Source organism: Pezoporus flaviventris, unplaced genomic scaffold (assembly GCF_033815535.1).
Source record: "Pezoporus flaviventris isolate CSIRO_AGI_PZ_B2104156 unplaced genomic scaffold, CSIRO_AGI_Pfla_v1 ptg000148l, whole genome shotgun sequence".
In the NCBI taxonomy this organism is placed as follows: domain Eukaryota; kingdom Metazoa; phylum Chordata; class Aves; order Psittaciformes; family Psittacidae; genus Pezoporus; species Pezoporus flaviventris.
This window is the reverse complement of record NW_026892696.1, coordinates 842031-861058: the sequence shown is the minus strand read 5'-3', so window position 1 is coordinate 861058 and position 19028 is coordinate 842031. Positions and strand designations below refer to the sequence as shown.

The window sequence follows — 19028 nt, the reverse complement described above, 5'->3', positions numbered from 1 at the left end:
CTACCATCAAACTGGGGATCTCCACCCTGCCGGGGGGGAAGATCAAAGCGGACCCGTGCACTAAAACATAAGGAGGTGGCTAAGTATCAGCTCATCCCATCCTCGGGATGGGTCTGGAATATTGCACCAAAGCCACGTGCTTTTGCAGATCAAAGCACTGGGGGTATTTACACTCCAGTAAGGCCCTGAAGAAACACATGCAGGTTAATGCCCCTCCTTGTTTGCTCCAGAGGAAAGCTGGAACATGGCATCTTTCCAAGGGGATAACAACTTCCATGGGTGGGTTTTAAGCCTTGGGGTTGGTGCCTCCACTGAAGAGAGGGTAAAAATCCTCAAGGAGAGGGTTTAAAATGAGGGGGTTTGCTTAAAGGCACCTTTGGATCCCCGATCTGTGTGATCCCAGCCCCTGGATGGTGCCTTTCACACGGGGTTAGTCAAACTCCACACCGAAACCTCGGGAGATGAGGGCCAGCAGGTGAGCAAACCCACCCCAAAGGGCAAGGACCTACACGAACCAAGCATGTGAGCATGAGCAGTGCAGAAATCACCACCACCACCACCACGGGGGCATCTTCTCCAATGGGACTTTTGTGTGGATGAGGTGGGAAGCGAATGATCAGCCATCTGGGATGCCATGGGTTTGAAAGTCAGGTGGGGAGAGAGGGGGTTTGGGTGTCGGTGTGATCCCCACTGGTTGGCATCATTGCAATGCAAACCAATGCAGCCAGTGGCAATGAGATGGTTCTGTGTGCAGGTGATGAATGGGAAAGCCCCTCAGCACCCTTGAGGGGGGATTCAGGCTTGCTGCTCCTCACCAGCATCCCCTGACGGGGCTTGCGTGGCTTTTTGTTCCACTTGGCAGCAGGAAATAGAGGGAAGAAGAGCCTTGGAGGACAGGCGGGAGGTGACATCCCTCCAGTGAGCAGCTTGGGTGGCTCTCAAGGGATTCAACAAGGGGTTTTCTTCTTGAATAGAGCCCCCTGAGCCAGGTTCTTACCATTCCCTCCCGGAATTCCCTTCCTGGGAGTGTGGCTGATCACCGAGGTGGAGCCCTGCATACCTTGGTGTTTGCTCTTGGCCCTGCGGTTTAGCAGGGAAAATAGCAGCTTTTGTTCCTTATCTCCTCAGGTTCTTGCCTCCCTTGTGTCTTGGTGTCATGTCTCAGCTGTGGTGATTAAATAAACTCCATTCAAAAGCATTCCAAGTTGGGTTTCCATGGCGTTTGTGGTGATTCCATTTCACAGACCCCTTGCCCTGAGGGCAGGAAAAGCACAGACACAAGGAATAGATGCAGACGTGGATTTGAGAGGGGGCAAGACCCAAGAGGAACCACTTCAGAGGCTGCAGGGCGTGAGCTGACAAAGCCAAGCACCCACTTGGGACAACACCGAGGCCAAAGTGTCTGCAGCTGAACAGGGGTGCAGTGACCTCGGTGTGTCCTGAGCACAAGTCCCTTTTGTCCTGTGTCTCCGCTGAAACCTGTGGATATTAAATCACAGCCAAGGCTTTGACCAGCTCATCCAGGAGAGATGGAGACTGCCCGAGATGGAGACGACGAGCAGATGGGCGAAGCGAGGTGGTGGAGGGAGCATCACCACGGGCTGCACCGGCAGAAACTCCTGTCTCTTGGAAAGGGGAAGGATGGGAACCTTCTCCTTCACCGAGGGCCCTGCTCCACAGTGACAGGAGCCGCCAGCACAGACAGAGGAGGGGCTGGACCTCACCATCTCTATAAAGCAAACCCACTGAGCCAGCAGCAGCCTTGGAGCTGCGAGGTGCAGGCGAGATAAGGACGAGGGGAACTTTATTGCCCATTCTCTTCAGCAGTGAGCAGTGAGCTCCCCCAGCCCCGGTTTTAAAACCCTTGTGTCCCCGTGCGCATCCCTGCCAAGCGCCACATCCCAAAACCAGCCTCAAAGGCCCCATCAGGAGTCATCTGGGTGCGCTCGGGCACAGGGGTACCCTCACAATGCTGTACGTCCATGGTAACACCAATGTCACCGTGCTCCGTGCCCCTGGCGCAGGCGTGGTGGCATCGGTCCTGTGCTTGGGGTACTGCTCATTGCCCCCTGTTGCTGTTTCCTCCTCCAGGACCGCTCTGAGGATGAAGAATCTCCTCTTCACCTTGCTCTTGGCTTGCGGTAAGTGCCCCGGTTTCACCGGGCCAGGCTGGGACCTCTCCTGCCTGGCAAATGAGACTTAGCCCTGGAGGTCATCATGGTGGGAAGGATTTGGGATGCTGAGATCCAGAGTTATTTTGTCACCAGCTTTCCTGCCTGTGTCAAGGCCAGAGCTGGTCAGGGTTGCAGGATGCAGTCATGGCACAGCCTCCTCAGAGAGCACTAACATCTTGTTGGATGCTGGAGGGGGACTCTTCATCAGGGACTGTAGCGATAGGACAAGGGGTGATGGGTTCAGACTGAAACAGGGGAAGTTCAGGTTGGAGATAAGGCAGAAGCTCTTCCCTGTGAGGGTGCTGAGGCGCTGGCACAGGGTGCCCAGAGAAGCTGTGGCTGCCCCATCCCTGGCAGTGTTCAAGGCCAGGTTGGACACAGGGGCTTGGAGCAAGCTGCTCTAGTGGAAGGGGTCCCTGCCCGTGGCAGGGGTTGGAGCTGGATGGGCTTTAGGGTCCCTTCGACCCAACCCATTCCATGACTCTGATTCTCCAGACTGAAGGAGGCAGCTGCAGAGACCAGACATAATCCTGAGGGGTTTGGGGGTGCTTCCCATGGTTCCCATGCCCCATTCCCGTTCCTGGTGCAAGGCACAGGGAATGCCGCTGCGTCCCGGCCCCGCACCAGCTCATCCTTGTGCCCTGCAGGGCTGCTGCCGGCCCACAGCAGCGTCCTGGAGCTGGAGCAGATGATCCGGGCGGCCACGGGGAGAAGCGCGCTGCTCTCCTACAGCTGGTACGGCTGCTTCTGCGGCATCGGCGGCAGGGGCACCCCGGTGGACTCCACCGACCAGTGAGTACCCGGATAACCCGGGGCAGGGGGCCCCAAAAACCCCCCTGGGCACCGGTGTGCTCTGCGGAGCGGGGTTTGCACTGGTCCCTGCTGCTGTCTTGGCCATCCCCTCCTCCCAGTTACCTTAAATTTGGGGCTGGACCCTCCCTCACCTTCGAGGTGTCCCCCATAGGTGCTGCCACGCTCACGACTGCTGCTACAGGAGGCTGAGACAGGGCACATGCACCCCGCTGGTAACCCCCTACCAGTTCGATGTTGCTGATGGAGACATCGTCTGCGGTGAGTGCCACAGAGCCGGGGGGTCCCACGGAGGTGGGGAACCACCCACAAGTCCCCACAGCACCCCAGGTACACAGGAGGATGTCCCCCCCCCCCGGGATGGATCCAGCCTGGTGCCCTGTCGGGTGCGTGCAGGATACGGCACATGATAATCAGCCGGGAATTACAAGGGATGCAGGCAGCTTGGAGGGGGCGAGCACTGGGCACGCTGCTCCCTGCTCTTCCCCTGGGCAGCTCCAGGCATCAGGGGTGCCCGGAGCGGCCCCATCGCTGCTGCTGCTGAGCAGAAAAGCCATTTAGAGCAGTGTTTTCCCCCCCCCCCGCAGGTGATGAGCAGAGCTGGTGCAAGAGAGAGACCTGCCTGTGCGACCAGGCGGTGGCTTCGTGCTTCGCAAGCACTTTGCCTTCCTACAACAAATCCTACCTCTTCTATTTCAAGCTGAAATGCCAAGGAAGCAAACTCCAGTGCTGAGCAGGGAAGGGGGGGCTGCAAGCGAGGCTGCAGGGTTTCACTGGCTTTCCCTATTGCCACGGCAAGAAAAGCCTGACATGGGGGCCAAACACGGCCGGAGCCCCTGCGGTGATGCTGAGGGTGAGGAAGGGCACTCACACGTTACGAGTGGAGCTCCCCCTTCCCAAAAGGACGCCTCAGCTCCCAGCCGTTTGTCCCTTCCTCCTCCCTTTTCTCTCTTGATTCCGTTTCCCAGTAAAGGCAATAAAAGGTGTTTAAAGTGATTCTCCGGGATGGGTTTCCATCAGAGCCACTGAGGCACTGCACTGGTGGCAACCGAGCTGCTGAGTTTGGGGGGCACTTTACATCTCACCCTGCAGCCACACCAGAGCCTGACCCCGGTATTCGCACGATCCCAACGGCAGCAGTGGCTGTAATGCACAGGGCTTGGCGACAGCAATGATCCCCCAGCACTGAGCCCTGGTGGCAGTGGGGTTTTTCAGCTTCTCCCAACAGCCCTTCCCGGTAGCTGAGCTCAGCCCGGAGCAAAATCAAAGCAGTGCTTTAAGGGGCAGGTGGGATAGGGCCAAAAGGTGTTTTTATGGGAATAACGGTGGTGGGAAATGTGGGAGATGATTTGGGATCTTCCCGTGACACTGAGGTACAAATATGGCCAACGTGAAGGCTGAAGAACCCGCAGAGGAGGGAAGACGTCAAAGCCCCGTCCACCCCAAGGCGGACTGGGTGCTTTCCCCATAGGGAATGAGCTCTGCACAGGGGCTGCAATGGGGAGGTGTAAAAGGAGGAAGAGAAACAGAGGGAAGCTGCATTCACTCATCACTAAACATGGGGTTTGATTCATTCCCCTCACACGGGGCGTGAACATTCACTCATCCAGAGGCTGCATAACCCGTGCTCCTGGGAAAGGCACATGTAGTGATGCTTGCATTGCAGCCCATGCACTTCCCCACCCTCATACAGCACCGGGGTGTTGGCAAGGGCAGAGAAAAAGGCCCTCGGGCACCTCTGGCCTGGGGCACAGAGCGTTGGCTTCCTCCTTGGGCTGGAAATGCTGCTCTGACAGCCCCAGCCCTGTGAGCACAGCCAGGGCGCCGAGGGGAATCCCTGCGTTCCCATAAAGGGGAAGGATGGTGCCTTCTCCTTTGCAGAAGAGCCCAGTCGGCAAGATTTGGGTAGAACAAGCCCCTGGCAGCAGGGAGCAAACTGTATAAAGCACACCCCGGCAGCTGCAGGGCCCTGGGGGCGAGCGGCGGCTTCCCGAGGTAAGCAGGGATGTGGGAATGCCGCTCCTGCCTTCAACCAGCGCGAGCGGGAAGCGAGGCCCATGCTGGGAAAGCAGGATCAGGGAAGGCTCCTGAGACACCAGCCCAGAGCGGAGCGGTGGATGCAGCCCTCGAGGGTTTCCAACCTTTTCCGTCGTTCCTCCAACCTTTCTTCCTATCCCTTCAGTTTGCTTTTTCCACTCCTCCACCAGCCAATTCCCATCGCTTCCCATCCCCAGCACAGCCTCACCCTCTCATCCCCCAAGGTGGGACCACCTCTGCCCCCACTGAGGGGGAAGTACAAAGGAAAGTGGTTGATGGAACAGGGGAATGGTTTGGTTTCCTCTCCCAGGGCTGTCAGGAAGATGAACCTGGCCTTCGCTGTGCTGGTTGCATGGGGTAAGTGTCCTCCCTCGCACCACGGCTCTCCATGCAGTGTAGTCATGGAAATTAGGACCAGGCTGGTCATTTCCTGACCTTTTCCCATCACCAAACATACAACAACCCTCCCGCACCGAGTACTCTGCTCCATGGACCAGCCTTAAAGACATCACCAGGCCGGTACCCATCTGGGAGCTGGAGGGATGGAGATGCTGTTGTGGGGCTGGATGTCAGCGTGAACCCCACCTATTCCCGCTTCCCCAGCTCTGCCCCCAGCTCATGGGAGCCTCTGGGATCTGCACAAGATGATCACGAAGGCGACGGGGAAAAACGCTTTGCTGCATTACTCCTTCTACGGCTGCTACTGCGGCTTTGGGGGCAAGGGGCAGCCCAAGGATGCCACAGACAGGTAAGAGCGGCTCCAACACCTCCCTGCCCGAGCATGGCTTTAAATGTGGGGGGGGAAAGGGAACAAAACCAAGCCCCAACGCCTCGAGGTCCCGCATAGATGCTGCCAGCTGCACGATACCTGCTACGAGAGCCTCCTGAGCCACCAGTGCAATGCCAAAGCTCAGAGCTACCTCTACGACTGGGCCGGCAGCAGCCCCTCCTGCAGTGAGTAGGGCCCTGGCAAAGGGGGTGCCCCCCCCCCCCCCCCAACCCCCGAGCTTGGGGTGACCCAGGGGTCCCCTCTGCCTGCAGGAAAGGGCTCGTGGTGCTCCCAGCTCTCCTGCGAGTGCGACCGCAGCCTGGCCCTTTGCCTCAAGAGAAGCACCGGGAGCTACAGGAGGAGCCACCGATTCTACCCCAGGCACCGGTGCTGATGATGGGAGCTGGGATGTGGGGCCGGCTTCTGCACCCACACATCCCTGCTGGTGATGGGGGCTGGGACGTGGGGCCGGCTTCTGCATCCCCACATCCCCACATCCCTGCTGGTGATGGGAGCTGGGACGTGGGGCCGGCTTCTGCATCCCCACATCCCCACATCCCTGCTGGTGATGGGGGCTGGGATGTGGGGCCGGCTTCTGCATCCACACATCCCTGCTGGTGATGGGGGCTGGGATGTGGGGCCGGCTTCTGCATCCACACATCCCTGCTGGTGATGGGAGCTGGGATGTGGGGCCGGCTTCTGCATCCACACATCCCCACATCCCTGCTGGTGATGAGGGCTGGGATGTGGGGCCGGCTTCTGCATCCACACAATCCCACATCCCTGCTGGTGATGAGGGCTGGGATGTGGGGCCGGCTTCTGCATCCACACAATCCCACATCCCTGCTGGTGATGGGGGCTGGGATGTGGGGCCGGCTTCTGCATCCCCACATCCCCACATCCCTGCTGATGATGGGAGCTGGGACGTGGGGCCAGCTTCTGCATCCCCACATCCCCACATCCCTGCTGGTGATGGGGGCTGGGATGTGGGGCCGGCTTCTGCATCCACACATCCCCACATCCCTGCTGATGATGGGAGCTGGGATGTGGGGCTGGCTTCTGCATCCACACATCCCCACATCCCTGCTGGTGATGGGAGCTAGGATGTGGGGCCGGTTTCTGCATCCCCACATCCCCACATCCCTGCTGGTGATGGGGGCTGGGATGTGGGGCCGGTTTCTGCATCCACACCTCCCTCCGTCCCTGCCTGTGTGAACCACGTCAGTGCTGCTGTGAATTCCCTCAAAGCGCAAATAAACAACGTGCTTAATCCACCCCTCTGTGGGCAGCAGAGAAATCCCCTCTGTGAAAGCACAGCATCCTCCCCAGGCCATGCAGGAACTCCGTCTCGGCCCCTGCGTCACGGGGCTGCAGCCCACGGGGACGGAGGGGTTTGGCCAGCGAGGGAAGGGGCGTAGCAGAAAGCAATTTTGGGACAGAGAAGTGATTTCAGCACTTCCAGTTGGGAGCTTCGGGCCGGACGTGGAGGGGCTGCTCCCCAGGACAGCGAGGAAGGGGAGACGGAGCCATCCCCCGGTGAGCAACTCCCCCTGTGGGGTGGGCTCGTGGCTGCTGCAGAACGAAACCACAGGGGGGGGATGCTGCAGAGCTGCTTCTGCTGCTTGCCATTGCTCTCAGATAGAACCTCCGTCCCAGGGGTAGTGGCACTGCCCCTGTAAAGTGATGCCCTGGGTGCTGGAAGCAGTGGGACGGGAGGCAGGAGGTGCTCGGGTGGTGGGACAGGTTCCCAAAGGGTTTGCTTCTGGCCAAGGGGCAGCAGCACAGATGCCGGAGGGCACGGCTGCCTTTGCCACCTCTGATTTCGGGGTGATCAGACCTGACTTCAGAGGCACGGTTTGAATGGCGGTGCCTGTCACCCTGCCCTGCTGAGCGTGTCCTGTTTCTCCTCCCAGGCGTGGGTGAGAGGAAGATGAAGGTCCTGCTGATGGTGGCAGTGCTGTTTGCCTGCAGTAAGTGCAGCCATCCCTGGCCCACAGCTGGGAGCCAGGCTGCAGCCCTGTGCTGATGCACGGAGCATCCCCAGACCCCCGTGCGCTCCACGGGGACACCGTCCCCATCATTCCCCAGGCCTTGTTTCTGCACATAACTTGTAAAAATCACACTTTCTGCTCCCTTTAGGTGTGTCCATAGCTCATGGGAAGCTCCCGCACACGTTTGCACCGGGACTCGAGGGGAGCACCGTAGGAAATGTGACCCATGGCTGCTCCTCGGGATGGGGCACGTCGAGGGCTTCAATGGACCGGTACAGACAGTGCTGCCCCTGAGGGCTAACGCTGGCCCCAGGGTAACCCCAGGGGTCATGAGCAACCTCTAAAGCCTTGCAAAAAGCAGACCAGGCCACGGGCAGCTACAGGAGGGGAATAGGCTTTAGGGAAGGCGCCTTCACCCCTAATTCCAGCCCTGTAGTCGGTAGGGTTGTGCCAGCAGCAGCTGCCTGAAGTCAATGGGGTGGCTCCAGAGGAGAAGGACGGTCCTGAAGGCAGGATGGTCCCAGAGCTGGACAGAGGTAGCACAGGGGAGTAGAGAAGAGGCTTTGTGTAAGGGTGGGCTGGAAGGAGCAGCTTCGGTGCGGTTCAGGGCAGGAGGAGGACGCCGGGCTCGCAGGGCCCGTGCCAGGTAGGTCCGAAGCCGCTGGTGCCGTGGTTCGGATGAGCCCGGGCTCTCTTCTCGCCGCAGGTGCTGCCGGCTCCGGGCCTGCTGCTACGCCAGGCTGGCGGCACGGCGCTGCCCCGCGGGACCCGCGCAGCCCTTCCCCGTGCCCCGGGCAGCAGCGCCCCGCTGCAGTGAGTCCCCGCCGCTCCCCAGCATCCCGTTTCCCTTCCCCGGGCAGCACTCGCGGAGCTGCCCTAAGGGGAGGGCTCAGCTGCGCTTCCCTCCGGTGTCCGCAGGCTCCGGGACCTGGTGCCAAAGGGGCGCCTGCCGATGCGAGCGGGCAGCCCTGCTCTGCCGCATGCACAGCCGGGGGCAGCTCCGGCGCCGCAGCAAGTGCCGGGGCCGAGGCGGGCGGTGCTGAAGCCAAAGGGGCTCCTTGCATTGAGCCGCATCCGGGCTGGTGAGCGAAGGGACGGGGCCAGCAGCGAACCCCAGCCCTGCCGGGTCTCCTCCGTGGGGCTTTCCGGCTTCGACACGAGGACAGCCGCCCTCTGGTGCGGTTGTGCCGGCGCGCACCGGGTCCGAAGAGGGAGAGCAGCTCAGGTGCGAGGTCTCGGCGCAGGGAAACACGGGAGCGGTGGGCACCCGCTCCTCGTCGCTGCGAAGGGCGAGATGGAGCCAGCGCGCGTCCCCCTCGGCTCCTGTGCAGCCCCTCCGCTCCCTCTGCTTTTCGCTTCGCTGCACGTTCCCTTCTGCTGCTCCCAAATAAAACCAGAGAGCGCAAAAGTTCGGTCCTCAGCGCGGCGTGACTCGCTCAGGCAGCGGCTAACGTCTTAGCTGGGTTTCCCGACGGAAAACCAGCGACAATGACACCCCCTGACCTGCATCTGCACATCCCCGCTCATCCCCGAGCCTCCAGGCTCCGGGACGTGCGGTCCTTCCGAGATGGAGCAATCCAAGCCGACGCAAAGGGCTGAGTGATGCTGGGGAGGGCCGGGCGCTGGCAACCTCTGCTGCAGTGGGGTGGTCAGCAGCTCGCCTCGCAGCAAAACACATTTCTCACTAGAAAGGAATGCTGTGGCCTGATTCTGCAGCAAGCCCGAGCACAGCCCCTAGAACAGGCGGCTCAGGCACCGGCTGCTTCCCCCCTCACCGCAGCAGCGTCCCCATAAAGCAGGGTTTCTGCCCCGGGGGTTGGCCCGCTGTGAGGTCCTGGTTCTGTGACCCCCTGTGGGGCTCAGCAATGGAGAGCCACAGGAACAGGGAGCAAATGCGGCCTCGGCAGCTGCCATTCCCACCCTGGCTTGTGCCAAAGCTGAACTCGGTGGCACCAGGAAATATCCCTTAAATCAGCAACGCTTCCTTCTGGCTGCAAGCCAGCGCTGAGCTCTGCCAGCTGTGCTTATCCTCAGGGGGACAAGGAAGGAGAGGGCATCCTTTCGCCCCACAGCTGCTGTCTATGGCATAAATCAAGGATCAAATCCTTGCCGAGATGGGAGCAGGAGCATCACAGAGGTGGACTGCAGGTCAGGATGAGCTGGAACACGCTCTCCTTGCTGAAATCCTGGGTGAATTTTAACTATTTATGTATTTTTCTGCCTGGAGAAAAGGCAGAAAAGGCGTGTAAAAGGCTCCCGACAGAGGGGGAAGAGATCCTGCTGGGGCCCTGACCAAGTTCCTTCTTCCCATCATCACTCCAGTTTCACACAAGTCACGTCCTTGTTTCCCATCTCAGTTTCCCCATCACAGACAGGGGATTTCCTCATCCTGGCTGGTGCTGGGGCTCCTCGCAGAGCACTGAGAACCTGCAAGCTCTGCCAGAAGGAAACTGCTAAATGGGCATTCAGCATCACCTCTTGCGTTAGAGATTGTCTGCAAGCGACAGCCGTCCTCCCCTTCACCCTTCCAGCATACAGCCCTGGTATTGTTTGTCCTTGCCCTGCCGCTTGCCTTAATTTCCTTCTACATAAATCATGGACAAGCCCTTTAAACTCATCAAGAGCAACCATTCCCCAGCACTGCCAAGGCCACCCCTAACCCATGGCACTGAGGGTGTGTGAACACTTGCAGGGACGGTGCCTGCAGCCCTGCCCTGGGCAGCCTGTTCCAATGCCTGAGCACCCTCTGGGGCAGGAATTGTTCCTCAGCTCCATCTAAACCTGCCCTGGTGCAGCTTGAGGCCGGTTCCTCTTGTCCCATCCCTTGTTCCTTGGGAGCAGAGCCCAACCCCTCCTGTCAGGCAGCTGTAGTGAGCCATCAGGTCCCCCCTGAGCCTTCTCAGCTCCAGACTGAACCCCCCAGGTCCCTCAGCCCTTCCCCATCACACTTGTGCTCCAGGCCCTGCACCAGCTCCGGTGCCCTAAATGTGAGCCAAACAGCTCACCCAGCAGCCCATGAGCAACGCCTGCTCTGTTTTGAGAGGAGGAAAATGCACACAGGGGAAGCAATGGAACATCCCCATACAGAAGGAGCCTCTGGGCACTGAAGACCCAGGAAAACCAGCATACAGACCCTTTCCTCAGTCCCATCTCTTGCCACAGCCCATTCTGGAGGGCCACCAGCTCACGGTGCTGCATCTCACACAATGGGTACTTCAGAAGCAGAGGATGCTTTGCACCGCCTGCATTTTCTCCCTGCCTGGTAAGTCATGACGGAAAGGGTAAGATACAGAGTGGTGTTTTCCAACCTAGACATCAAAAAGAGTGCAGGAGCGAAGTGGTTCCCATTTTCCCTCAAGTTTTCCCATTGGGATGCTGAGATACCCAGGAGCCACGCATGGACTCAGCCCCGGTCTGCCCCATTCATCCCAGTCCACCAAAACCTCCCCTGCAAAGGGCTGTCCCAGCGTAGGGCTCCCCACTGAGGCCTCCAGCAGCGCCGAGAGAGGCTCGCACACACAGTGCCACCAAAATGGTGACATTTGTCAATATTTGCCCACTTTGGGCTCTCTGAAGGAGGGGCCGCGCCAGGCAGCCCATGGGGCTATAAAAGGTGTGACTGGAGGCACCTTGGGCTCACCCGGACACCGGAGCTGCCACCACCAGCCATGAAGCTCTTCTTGTTGCTCCTCTGCTGTGAGTACCCTCCATGGCCGAGGCATCCCTAAGCAGTGAACCGGGGAGGGTGAAAATGCTCTTCCTTGCTACAGACGGCTGGGAGGGGAGGTTGCTTTCCCCGTGCTCCTAACGCCGCTGTCCCCAGTGGCAGGGCTGGCGCCTGCTGCCTGCAACGTGATTCAGTTCGGTTCAATGATCAAGCGCAAGACAGGGAAATCACCGCTGTCCTACAACGGCTACGGCTGCTACTGCGGCCTGGGGGGATCCAAGCAGCCGCTGGACGCCACCGACAGGTGAGTCGGGACCCGGCGCTCCCAGCCCTCCCTGCCTCCCTCTCCCTCCATCAGCGCAGGGAATGCTTGCCCTGCTCCCGGTAGCCCAATGCAAGCATCACTGCTTGTCCTCCTTAAGCGTTGCTCGGGAGCAGCAGGTGATGGAATGGGGCACAGCAGCGTTGCTTCTGCCCGGGCAGCATCAGGCAGAGATGCTTTGGGATCCAGCTATGGGCCATTTGTAAGCAGGGGGAAGCATGTCGAGCTGGGCTGGTGATGCCAGAGGTGTGAGTCACCTCCCCACGCTCCTGCAGCACGAGGAGAGCACCTAACCCAGGACGAACGGGACACGTTCCTCACGGTGCTGATGTGAGCACTACCGGTGCTCACCGCCATGGCACCACCCGAATCGCTCCCTCTCGTGCCCGCAGGTGCTGCCATGCCCACGACTGCTGCTACAAGAAGCTGTCCTCCTCTCGCTGCAGCCCCAAGCTGGTCACGTACAAATACTCCATCCAGGGAAGCAAGATAACGTGCGGTGAGAGGCGGCACGGGGCCAAAGGCACAAATACACACACCTCTCCTCCGAGATGTCCTTCAGGCCATTATCCTGGCCTGGAAACCAGCTGGGGAGAGGGTGGAAAGGAGGGAAAAGCACCTGGAATAGGGCAAATTAATGTTTCCTGGGAATATGGAGAGGTGTAGAGCTCAGAGACCTCCCAAAGGAGGGGGTTGCCCTTCTGTAAGGGCCAATACTGAAGGTTTGAGGCAACCCTCCCATCTCAGATGGGGACCTGGCCCTGCTGCCTCCCTTTCCCCAAAGCAAACATTGTCCTGTCATGGTGAGTGGCTAAAAACAAAGCACTTCCCTGTAACCTAGGCAAATATCTGTACATACATACATAGATAAAGTCACCTCAACAGCTCCTTTATGGCCATCCATGGTTTATAGCCCCACGCGCCACAGGTCAGGGGACGCCCCAAGCTCAACATGGGGATGATCCAAGAGCCATCTTCTGCCTCTCCCCCCCTTCCCTTCTCCCATCCCCATCCCACCCCATTTCCTTCCAGGATCTGGGACTTGGTGTCAAAGAGGGAGCTGCGAGTGCGACAGGCGGGCGGCGGAGTGCTTCCAGAGGGCAGCCAGGACGTTCCGGAGCTCCTACAGGAACTACCGCAACTCCCTGTGCAAGGGCTCCACTCCATCCTGTTGAACGCACCTCAACGGCAGGAACGGGCTCCGCTGCGGGCTCGGTGCCTTCCCAGGGGCTGGGCAGAGCCCGGCTTGGTCCTGAGACACCAAAACCAGTGCCTGGTGCCTTGCCCTGGGAAGGCCTCGCTCCCCGCAATGAAATCAATCATGAAAACAAGGAGATCACGCCAATAAAAGCTCATTTCCAAAGGCAGTTTGTGAAGCACGCCTGGCGTTGGGTTTGGCGTTGGGGAACTGATGGTGGAAGGGGGAGGAAAAGCGCAGGAACCAGCGCGGGAGGCAGCAGAACTTTGCGGCTGATTTCCTAGGGTGAAAATTCAAGCCCAATTTTGTATCTTGTCCTTAGAAAACGCTTACCAGAAGTGGCATTTTGGCAGCAAATTGGTAAATCTGGAGCGTCAGAGCTGAAAAACTGGGATTGACTGAACCAGCGGGCGGCTGCTGCGCCCCAGCCCCAAACCAGCTCCAAAACAGCTCCAAACCAGCTTCAAACCCAGCTCCAAACCAGCTTAAAACCAGCTCCAAACCAGCTCCAAACCAGCCCCAAACCAGCTCCAAACCCAGCCCCAAACCAGCTCCAAACCAGCTCCAAACCCAGCCCCAAACCAGCCCCAAACCAGCTTCAAATCAGCTCCAAACCCAGCCCCAAACCAGCTTCAAAACAGCTCCAAACCAGCCCCAAACCCAGCCCCAAACCAGCTTCAAACCAGCTCCAAACCCAGGCCCAAACCAGCTTCAAACCAGCTCCAAACCCAGCCCCAAACCAGCCCCAAACCAGCTTCAAATCAGCTCCAAACCCAGCCCCAAACCAGCTTCAAAACAGCTCCAAACCAGCCCCAAACCCAGCCCCAAACCAGCTTCAAACCAGCTCCAAACCCAGCCCCAAACCAGCTCCAAACCAGCCCCAAACCAGCTTCAAATCAGCTCCAAACCCAGCCCCAAACCATCTTCAAACCAGCTTCAAACCAACTCCAAACCAACTCCAAACCCAGCCCCAAATCAACCTCAAACCAGCTCCAAACCCAGTCCCAAACCAGCTTCAAAACCAGCACCAAACCAGCTTCGAAACAGCTCCAAACCACCTTCAATCCCAACCCCAAACCAGCTTCAAACCCAGCTCCAAACCAGCTCCAAACCAGCATCAAAACAGCTCCAAACCCAGACCCAAACCAGCTCCAAACCAGCTCCAAACCCAGCTATAAACCAGCTTCAAACCCAGCTCCAAACCACCTCCAAACCAGCTTCAAACCCAGTTCCAAACCAGCTCCAAACCAGCTTCAAACCCAGTTCCAAACCAGCTCCAAACCAGCTATAACCAGCTCCAAACCCGCTCCAAACCAGCTTCAAACCCAGTTCCAAACCCAGCTCCAAACCAGCTCCAAACCCAGCTCCAAACCAGCTTCAAACCCAGTTCCAAACCAGCTCCAAACCAGCTATAACCAGCTCCAAACCCGCTCCAAACCAGCTATAACCAGTTCCAAACCCAGCCCCAAACCAGCTCCAAGCCAGCTCCAAACCCAGCTCCAAACCAGCTCCAAACCCAGCTCCAAACCAGCTCCAAGCCAGCTCCAAACCAGCTCCAAACCCAGCCCCAAACCAGCTCCAAACCAGCTCCAAACCCAGCTCCAAACCAGCTCCAAACCCAGACCCAAACCAGCTCCAAACCAGCTCCAAACCCAGCTCCAAACCCAGCCCCAAACCAGCTCCAAACCCAGCCCCAAACCAGCTCCAAACCCAGCTCCAAACCCAGCCCCAAACCAGCTCCAAACCAGCTCCAAACCCAGCCCCAAACCAGCTCCAAACCCAGCCCCAAACCAGCTCCAAACCAGCTCCAAACCCAGCCCCAAACCAGCTCCAAACCCAGCTCCAAACCAGCCCCAAACCAGCTCCAAACCAGCTCCAAACCAGCCCCAAACCAGCTCCAAACCCAGCTCCAAACCAGCTCCAAGCCAGCTCCAAACCCAGCCCCAAACCAGCTCCAAGCCAGCTCCAAACCCAGCTCCAAACCCAGCCCCAAACAAGCTCCAAGCCAGCTCCAAACCCAGCCCCAAACCCAGCCCCAAACCAGCTCCAAGCCAGCTCCAAACCCAGCTCCAAACCCAGCCCCAAACCAGCTCCAAACCCAGCTCCAAACCAGCTCCAAGCCAGCTCCAAACCCAGCCCCAAACCAGCTCCAAACCCAGCTCCAAACCAGCCCCAAACCCAGCTCCAAACCAGCCCCAAGCCAGCTCCAAACCCAGCCCCAAACCAGCTCCAAGCCAGCTCCAAACCCAGCTCCAAACCCAGCCCCAAACCAGCTCCAAACCCAGCTCCAAACCAGCCCCAAGCCAGCTCCAAACCAGCTCCAAGCCAGCTGCAAACCAGCCCCAAGCCAGCTCCAAACCCAGCTCCAAACCAGCTCCAAGCCAGCTCCAAACCCAGCCCCAAACCAGCTCCAAACCCAGCTCCAAGCCAGCTCCAAACCCAGCTCCAAACCCAGCTCCAAACCCAGCCCCAAACCAGCTCCAAACCCAGCTCCAAACCAGCCCCAAGCCAGCTCCAAACCCAGCTCCAAACCCAGCTCCAAACCCAGCTCCAAACCCAGCTCCAAGCCAGCTCCAAACCCAGCTCCAAGCCAGCTCCAAACCCAGCCCCAAGCCAGCTCCAAACCCAGCTCCAAACCAGCTCCACTCACAGCCATAACACAGCCCCAAACTAGCTCCAAACCCAGCCCCAAACCCAGCTCCACTCATGGCCATAACACAGCCCCAAACCAGCTCCTAACGAGTATTTGGGTAACGAGCAGGCACTGAGGCCATGGAGGATCAGATGGGGGGTCTGTGGGGCTTGGCTTTCCCTGTGTCTCCAGCAGGTCCTCATGGAGCCGGGCAGCTGTGCCCAGGCTGGGCTCCTGCAGCCACCTCATCCTCAGCACTGCTTTATGGGATCCCCAGTTGGCACCAACGAGCCAGGGAGGCAGCTGGGCTTTAATGCCACCTCAGAGAGGTGCTCTGCAGAGCTGGGGGTCCTCAAACAAAGGTGATTTTAGGGTGTTTTGTTTGAGTTTTACCCCAGCATATGGCTGCTAACCTGACCCCACTGCATCACGAGCAGCATCCCTACTCCTTCCTCATGCTTCCTACGGTAAACACGGTGTCTTTGTAACTCCAAAGCACCCGCTTCTCCTTTTACCTCGTTTTCTGGTTCCATCAAGGGCTTTGGGATGCAGAGAGAGCTCATGGAATCATGGAATCAACCTTCAAGATCACCAACTCCAACCGTTCCCAGCACTGCCAAGGCCACCACTGACCCATGGCACTGAGGCCTTGCCTCCACGGTGTGTGAGCACTTGCAGGGACGGTGACTGCAGCCCTGCCCTGGGCAGCCTGTTCCAATGCCTGAGCACCCTCACAGGGAAGAGCTTCTGCCTAAGAGCTCATCTCAGTCTCCCCTCTGGCAGGTTAAAGCCATTCCCCTTGGCCTGTCCCTACATCCCTTGTCCCAAGCCCCTCTCCAGCTTTCCTGCAGCCCCTTCAGGCACTGGAGCTGCTCTCAGGTCTCCCCTTCAGGAGCCTTCTCTTCTCCAGGCTGCCCCAGCCCAGCTCTCTCAGCCTGGCTCCAGAGCAGAGCTGCTCCAGCCCTCGCAGCATCTCCGTGGCCCTCCAGGGAGGATGGTGCTGGGTGGGATGCAGGGAACGCAGCTTTTTGCTGTGCTGCAGCTCACCTTCACGAGGCTGCCCATGACAGCGCAGCCCCAGCAGCACTGAGCACACACCCGGCCCTCTGCCCACCCGTGACCCTCAAAGATGTCATCCAGCAGCTGGGAACCAGCAGCAACGCTCGAACACCCAGGGAACACGCAGTGCTGCCTGTCCTATGACCGCATGCTCCGAAGCACAGCTCCACCAAAGAGTAAACACGGCCTATGAATCAGGATGTTTCTCTTCTCTTGTTCCTCGCCTCCCTTCCTCCTGCAAGGAAAAATCTAGGGCCTGTTTACAAAGCACAAAATCCCTGAGGATCATTGCATAAGTATTCCCTAAAAAAAACACATGTCAAAAGGGCAGGGGGAAATTTCAACCTCTTAAGGAAAGACAGAAACCAGACAGGATGAAAGCTTTAACATCTTTGAATGGAGAATCTGTGTAGGTACGAAGTTATCCTGGCTAAACCAAAGAGAATGGGACTGCTCTAACAAGACTGAGGAGACCACCGCTTGAAAAAAAGATTTTAATCATATTACACTTGGAAATGAAAGCATTTTCAGCCACAGATTTGGTTCCAGGTGTCCCTGAGCTGACGGTCAGCATCTCTCTTTGCCATTGAAGAGGTGTTGCTCTTGCAGGCTCATCTGTTTGTCCTGGGCAGGGTGAGTTTTGCAGGTCCCTTCACACGCTGGAAAGCTCAGCTTTCTTCCTGCTGTCTGCAGCATAACTCCCCTCATGGCTCTTCAGGCTCCAAGCAACAATAATCCTTTTATCAGCTCTGCCTCAAGAAGACAAAAAAGCGATTCATTAACATCAAACATCTGCACGCTCGTATCTTTTCAGACTTGCAGAACCCACCTGCAAAGCAAAACACAGCTGGGCAAGACAAAGGTGACATGTTCACCTCCATTACCTGGCTGTCCTCAGCTCCTCACCCCGGTGAAGCGACTCGTGCTTTCTCCCTTCCAGCCATGACTTGTGGTTCCGTTACTGAAAGTGACTGTCTTAGAGAACATGAATGCCAGGAAGCAACAGTGCTAACAACAGGCTAAGGTTGGCATGAAACAGATTTCACCTAACTCCTTTACAGCGTAAGAACAGTACTGTGAATTCAAGGCTCATCCATGCTCTTCCCACCTATGGAATAGTACAGACTTCCCCCATGCCCACCACAGGCACTCAGAGCAGCATGCAACCCACTGCTTCACTTGCCAGACACTATGTCCCACCATAAAGCAGAAGGGCTGCTTTGTATTATTTTTTATTTCCACCAAGCTCATTACAGGAACCAAAGGAACTTCTTCACCAGCATTAAAGCCTGTTCTCCTATGCCACCAGTACTTACAGCTCCTTCCTTTCTGTTCTCCAACTGCTCTGGATAAACAGTAGCAGAGCATATGAAGAAGTACTAGCTCAGATCTTGGCAGTTCAGCCAGAAAAGGCATTTGTATTTCTGTGCTGATTTGGAAACTGCAGAGAATACATGGAATTTTGTCAAAAGCAGCATTCCTTACTTCCAGAAAGATGTATCTAATCTTTGCCCTGGCTGATGAGGTGTCTCCTCTTATCTGTTGTGCTTCCTTCAAGCTTAGTGTTTGACGCCAAGCCTAAAATCCAGAGTGAAGCTGAAACACCACAAGCCATAAATCAAGGGCCAAGTCCCACAGTCCTCACGCTTCAGCTCATATTCACAATCCTATAGTAGAAAGTATCACAGGATTCAGGCTGTACATTCTATGGAGCTCAGTGAACTTACCAAAGAGGGGTTTAAGATGAAAACATCCTACCCTGGAAAAAGCTTGATTTATGAAGAGCGAAGTAGGCAGAGTTCCCAGTGAGCACTGCTGCTTGGAACCTTGCTCCCAGGCCTTTGGCTACATTAACTCCATGTGGAGACTAACAACTATCAAGCTCCTGGCTTGGATTAAAGCTCTGGAGTAGCCCAAATGCTCCAGAGTATGGCAAAGGAGATGAGATTCCCGATGTCCAAGTAATAACACTCAACAGGAATCTCATGCCTGCTCATGTTGTGTTTTACAACCTCATCAGGGTAAACTGGCTCTGTGGTCTCAGGAGTTCACTGGTATCACTGTATTACTGAGCTCATCTCAAACTGGATGCAGCAATCCCACTCTCCCCCCACATATTAATCGCTTCTCCAACAGCCTATGCAATACAAGAAGTTCTAATTAAAATAAAACTCATCCCTGCATTCTTGCATGGGAAAGAAAAGAGGAATGTCACAGCTGACACAGTGCTGGCTGACACACTTCGGTTTGGAAAGGATTCTAGGATTCTCTTTGCTTTATTTAAACAGGAAGAGAAACCAAACCCCTGAGTTGAGAATTGTTAAGCTTTCCCTGACATCAAGATTAAATAAAGCTCCTCCAAGTGTAAC

The 19028-nt window shown here is 57.5% G+C and overlaps 3 protein-coding genes across 6 annotated transcripts; all 3 read left to right on the top strand.

Annotated features, from left to right (window-relative positions):
* The first annotated feature begins 1843 nt into the window (after nt 1-1843).
* LOC133283011 (group IIE secretory phospholipase A2-like) lies at nt 1844-13031 on the top strand. 4 transcript variants are annotated; one of them, XM_061479444.1, is made up of 4 exons: nt 1844-2141; nt 2822-2966; nt 12163-12269; nt 12803-13031. In XM_061479444.1, exons 1-4 carry the CDS (start codon nt 1970-1972, stop codon nt 12943-12945), a joined length of 567 nt encoding a protein of 188 aa, XP_061335428.1. In that variant the 5' UTR covers nt 1844-1969; the 3' UTR covers nt 12946-13031. The 4 variants fall into 4 exon arrangements, with proteins under 4 accessions (XP_061335428.1, XP_061335427.1, XP_061335426.1 ...); XM_061479443.1 differs by lacking the exons at nt 12163-12269; nt 12803-13031 and adding exons at nt 3139-3245; nt 3572-3980; XM_061479445.1 differs by lacking the exons at nt 1844-2141; nt 2822-2966 and adding exons at nt 10999-11477; nt 11605-11752.
* Nucleotides 5544-6225, top strand: LOC133283013 (basic phospholipase A2 Cdr-13-like). The gene is made up of 3 exons (XM_061479448.1): nt 5544-5769; nt 5869-5975; nt 6063-6225. Exons 1-3 carry the CDS (start codon nt 5666-5668, stop codon nt 6182-6184), a joined length of 333 nt encoding a protein of 110 aa, XP_061335432.1. The 5' UTR covers nt 5544-5665; the 3' UTR covers nt 6185-6225.
* Nucleotides 7167-9019, top strand: LOC133283012 (basic myotoxic phospholipase A2 PhTX-II-like). Its single transcript, XM_061479446.1, has 5 exons — nt 7167-7326; nt 7704-7760; nt 7930-8053; nt 8488-8594; nt 8700-9019. The coding sequence occupies exons 2-5, from the start codon at nt 7721-7723 to the stop codon at nt 8822-8824; spliced, it is 396 nt and encodes a 131-aa protein (XP_061335430.1). The 5' UTR covers nt 7167-7326; nt 7704-7720; the 3' UTR covers nt 8825-9019.
* Nucleotides 13032-19028: the final 5997 nt, after the last annotated feature.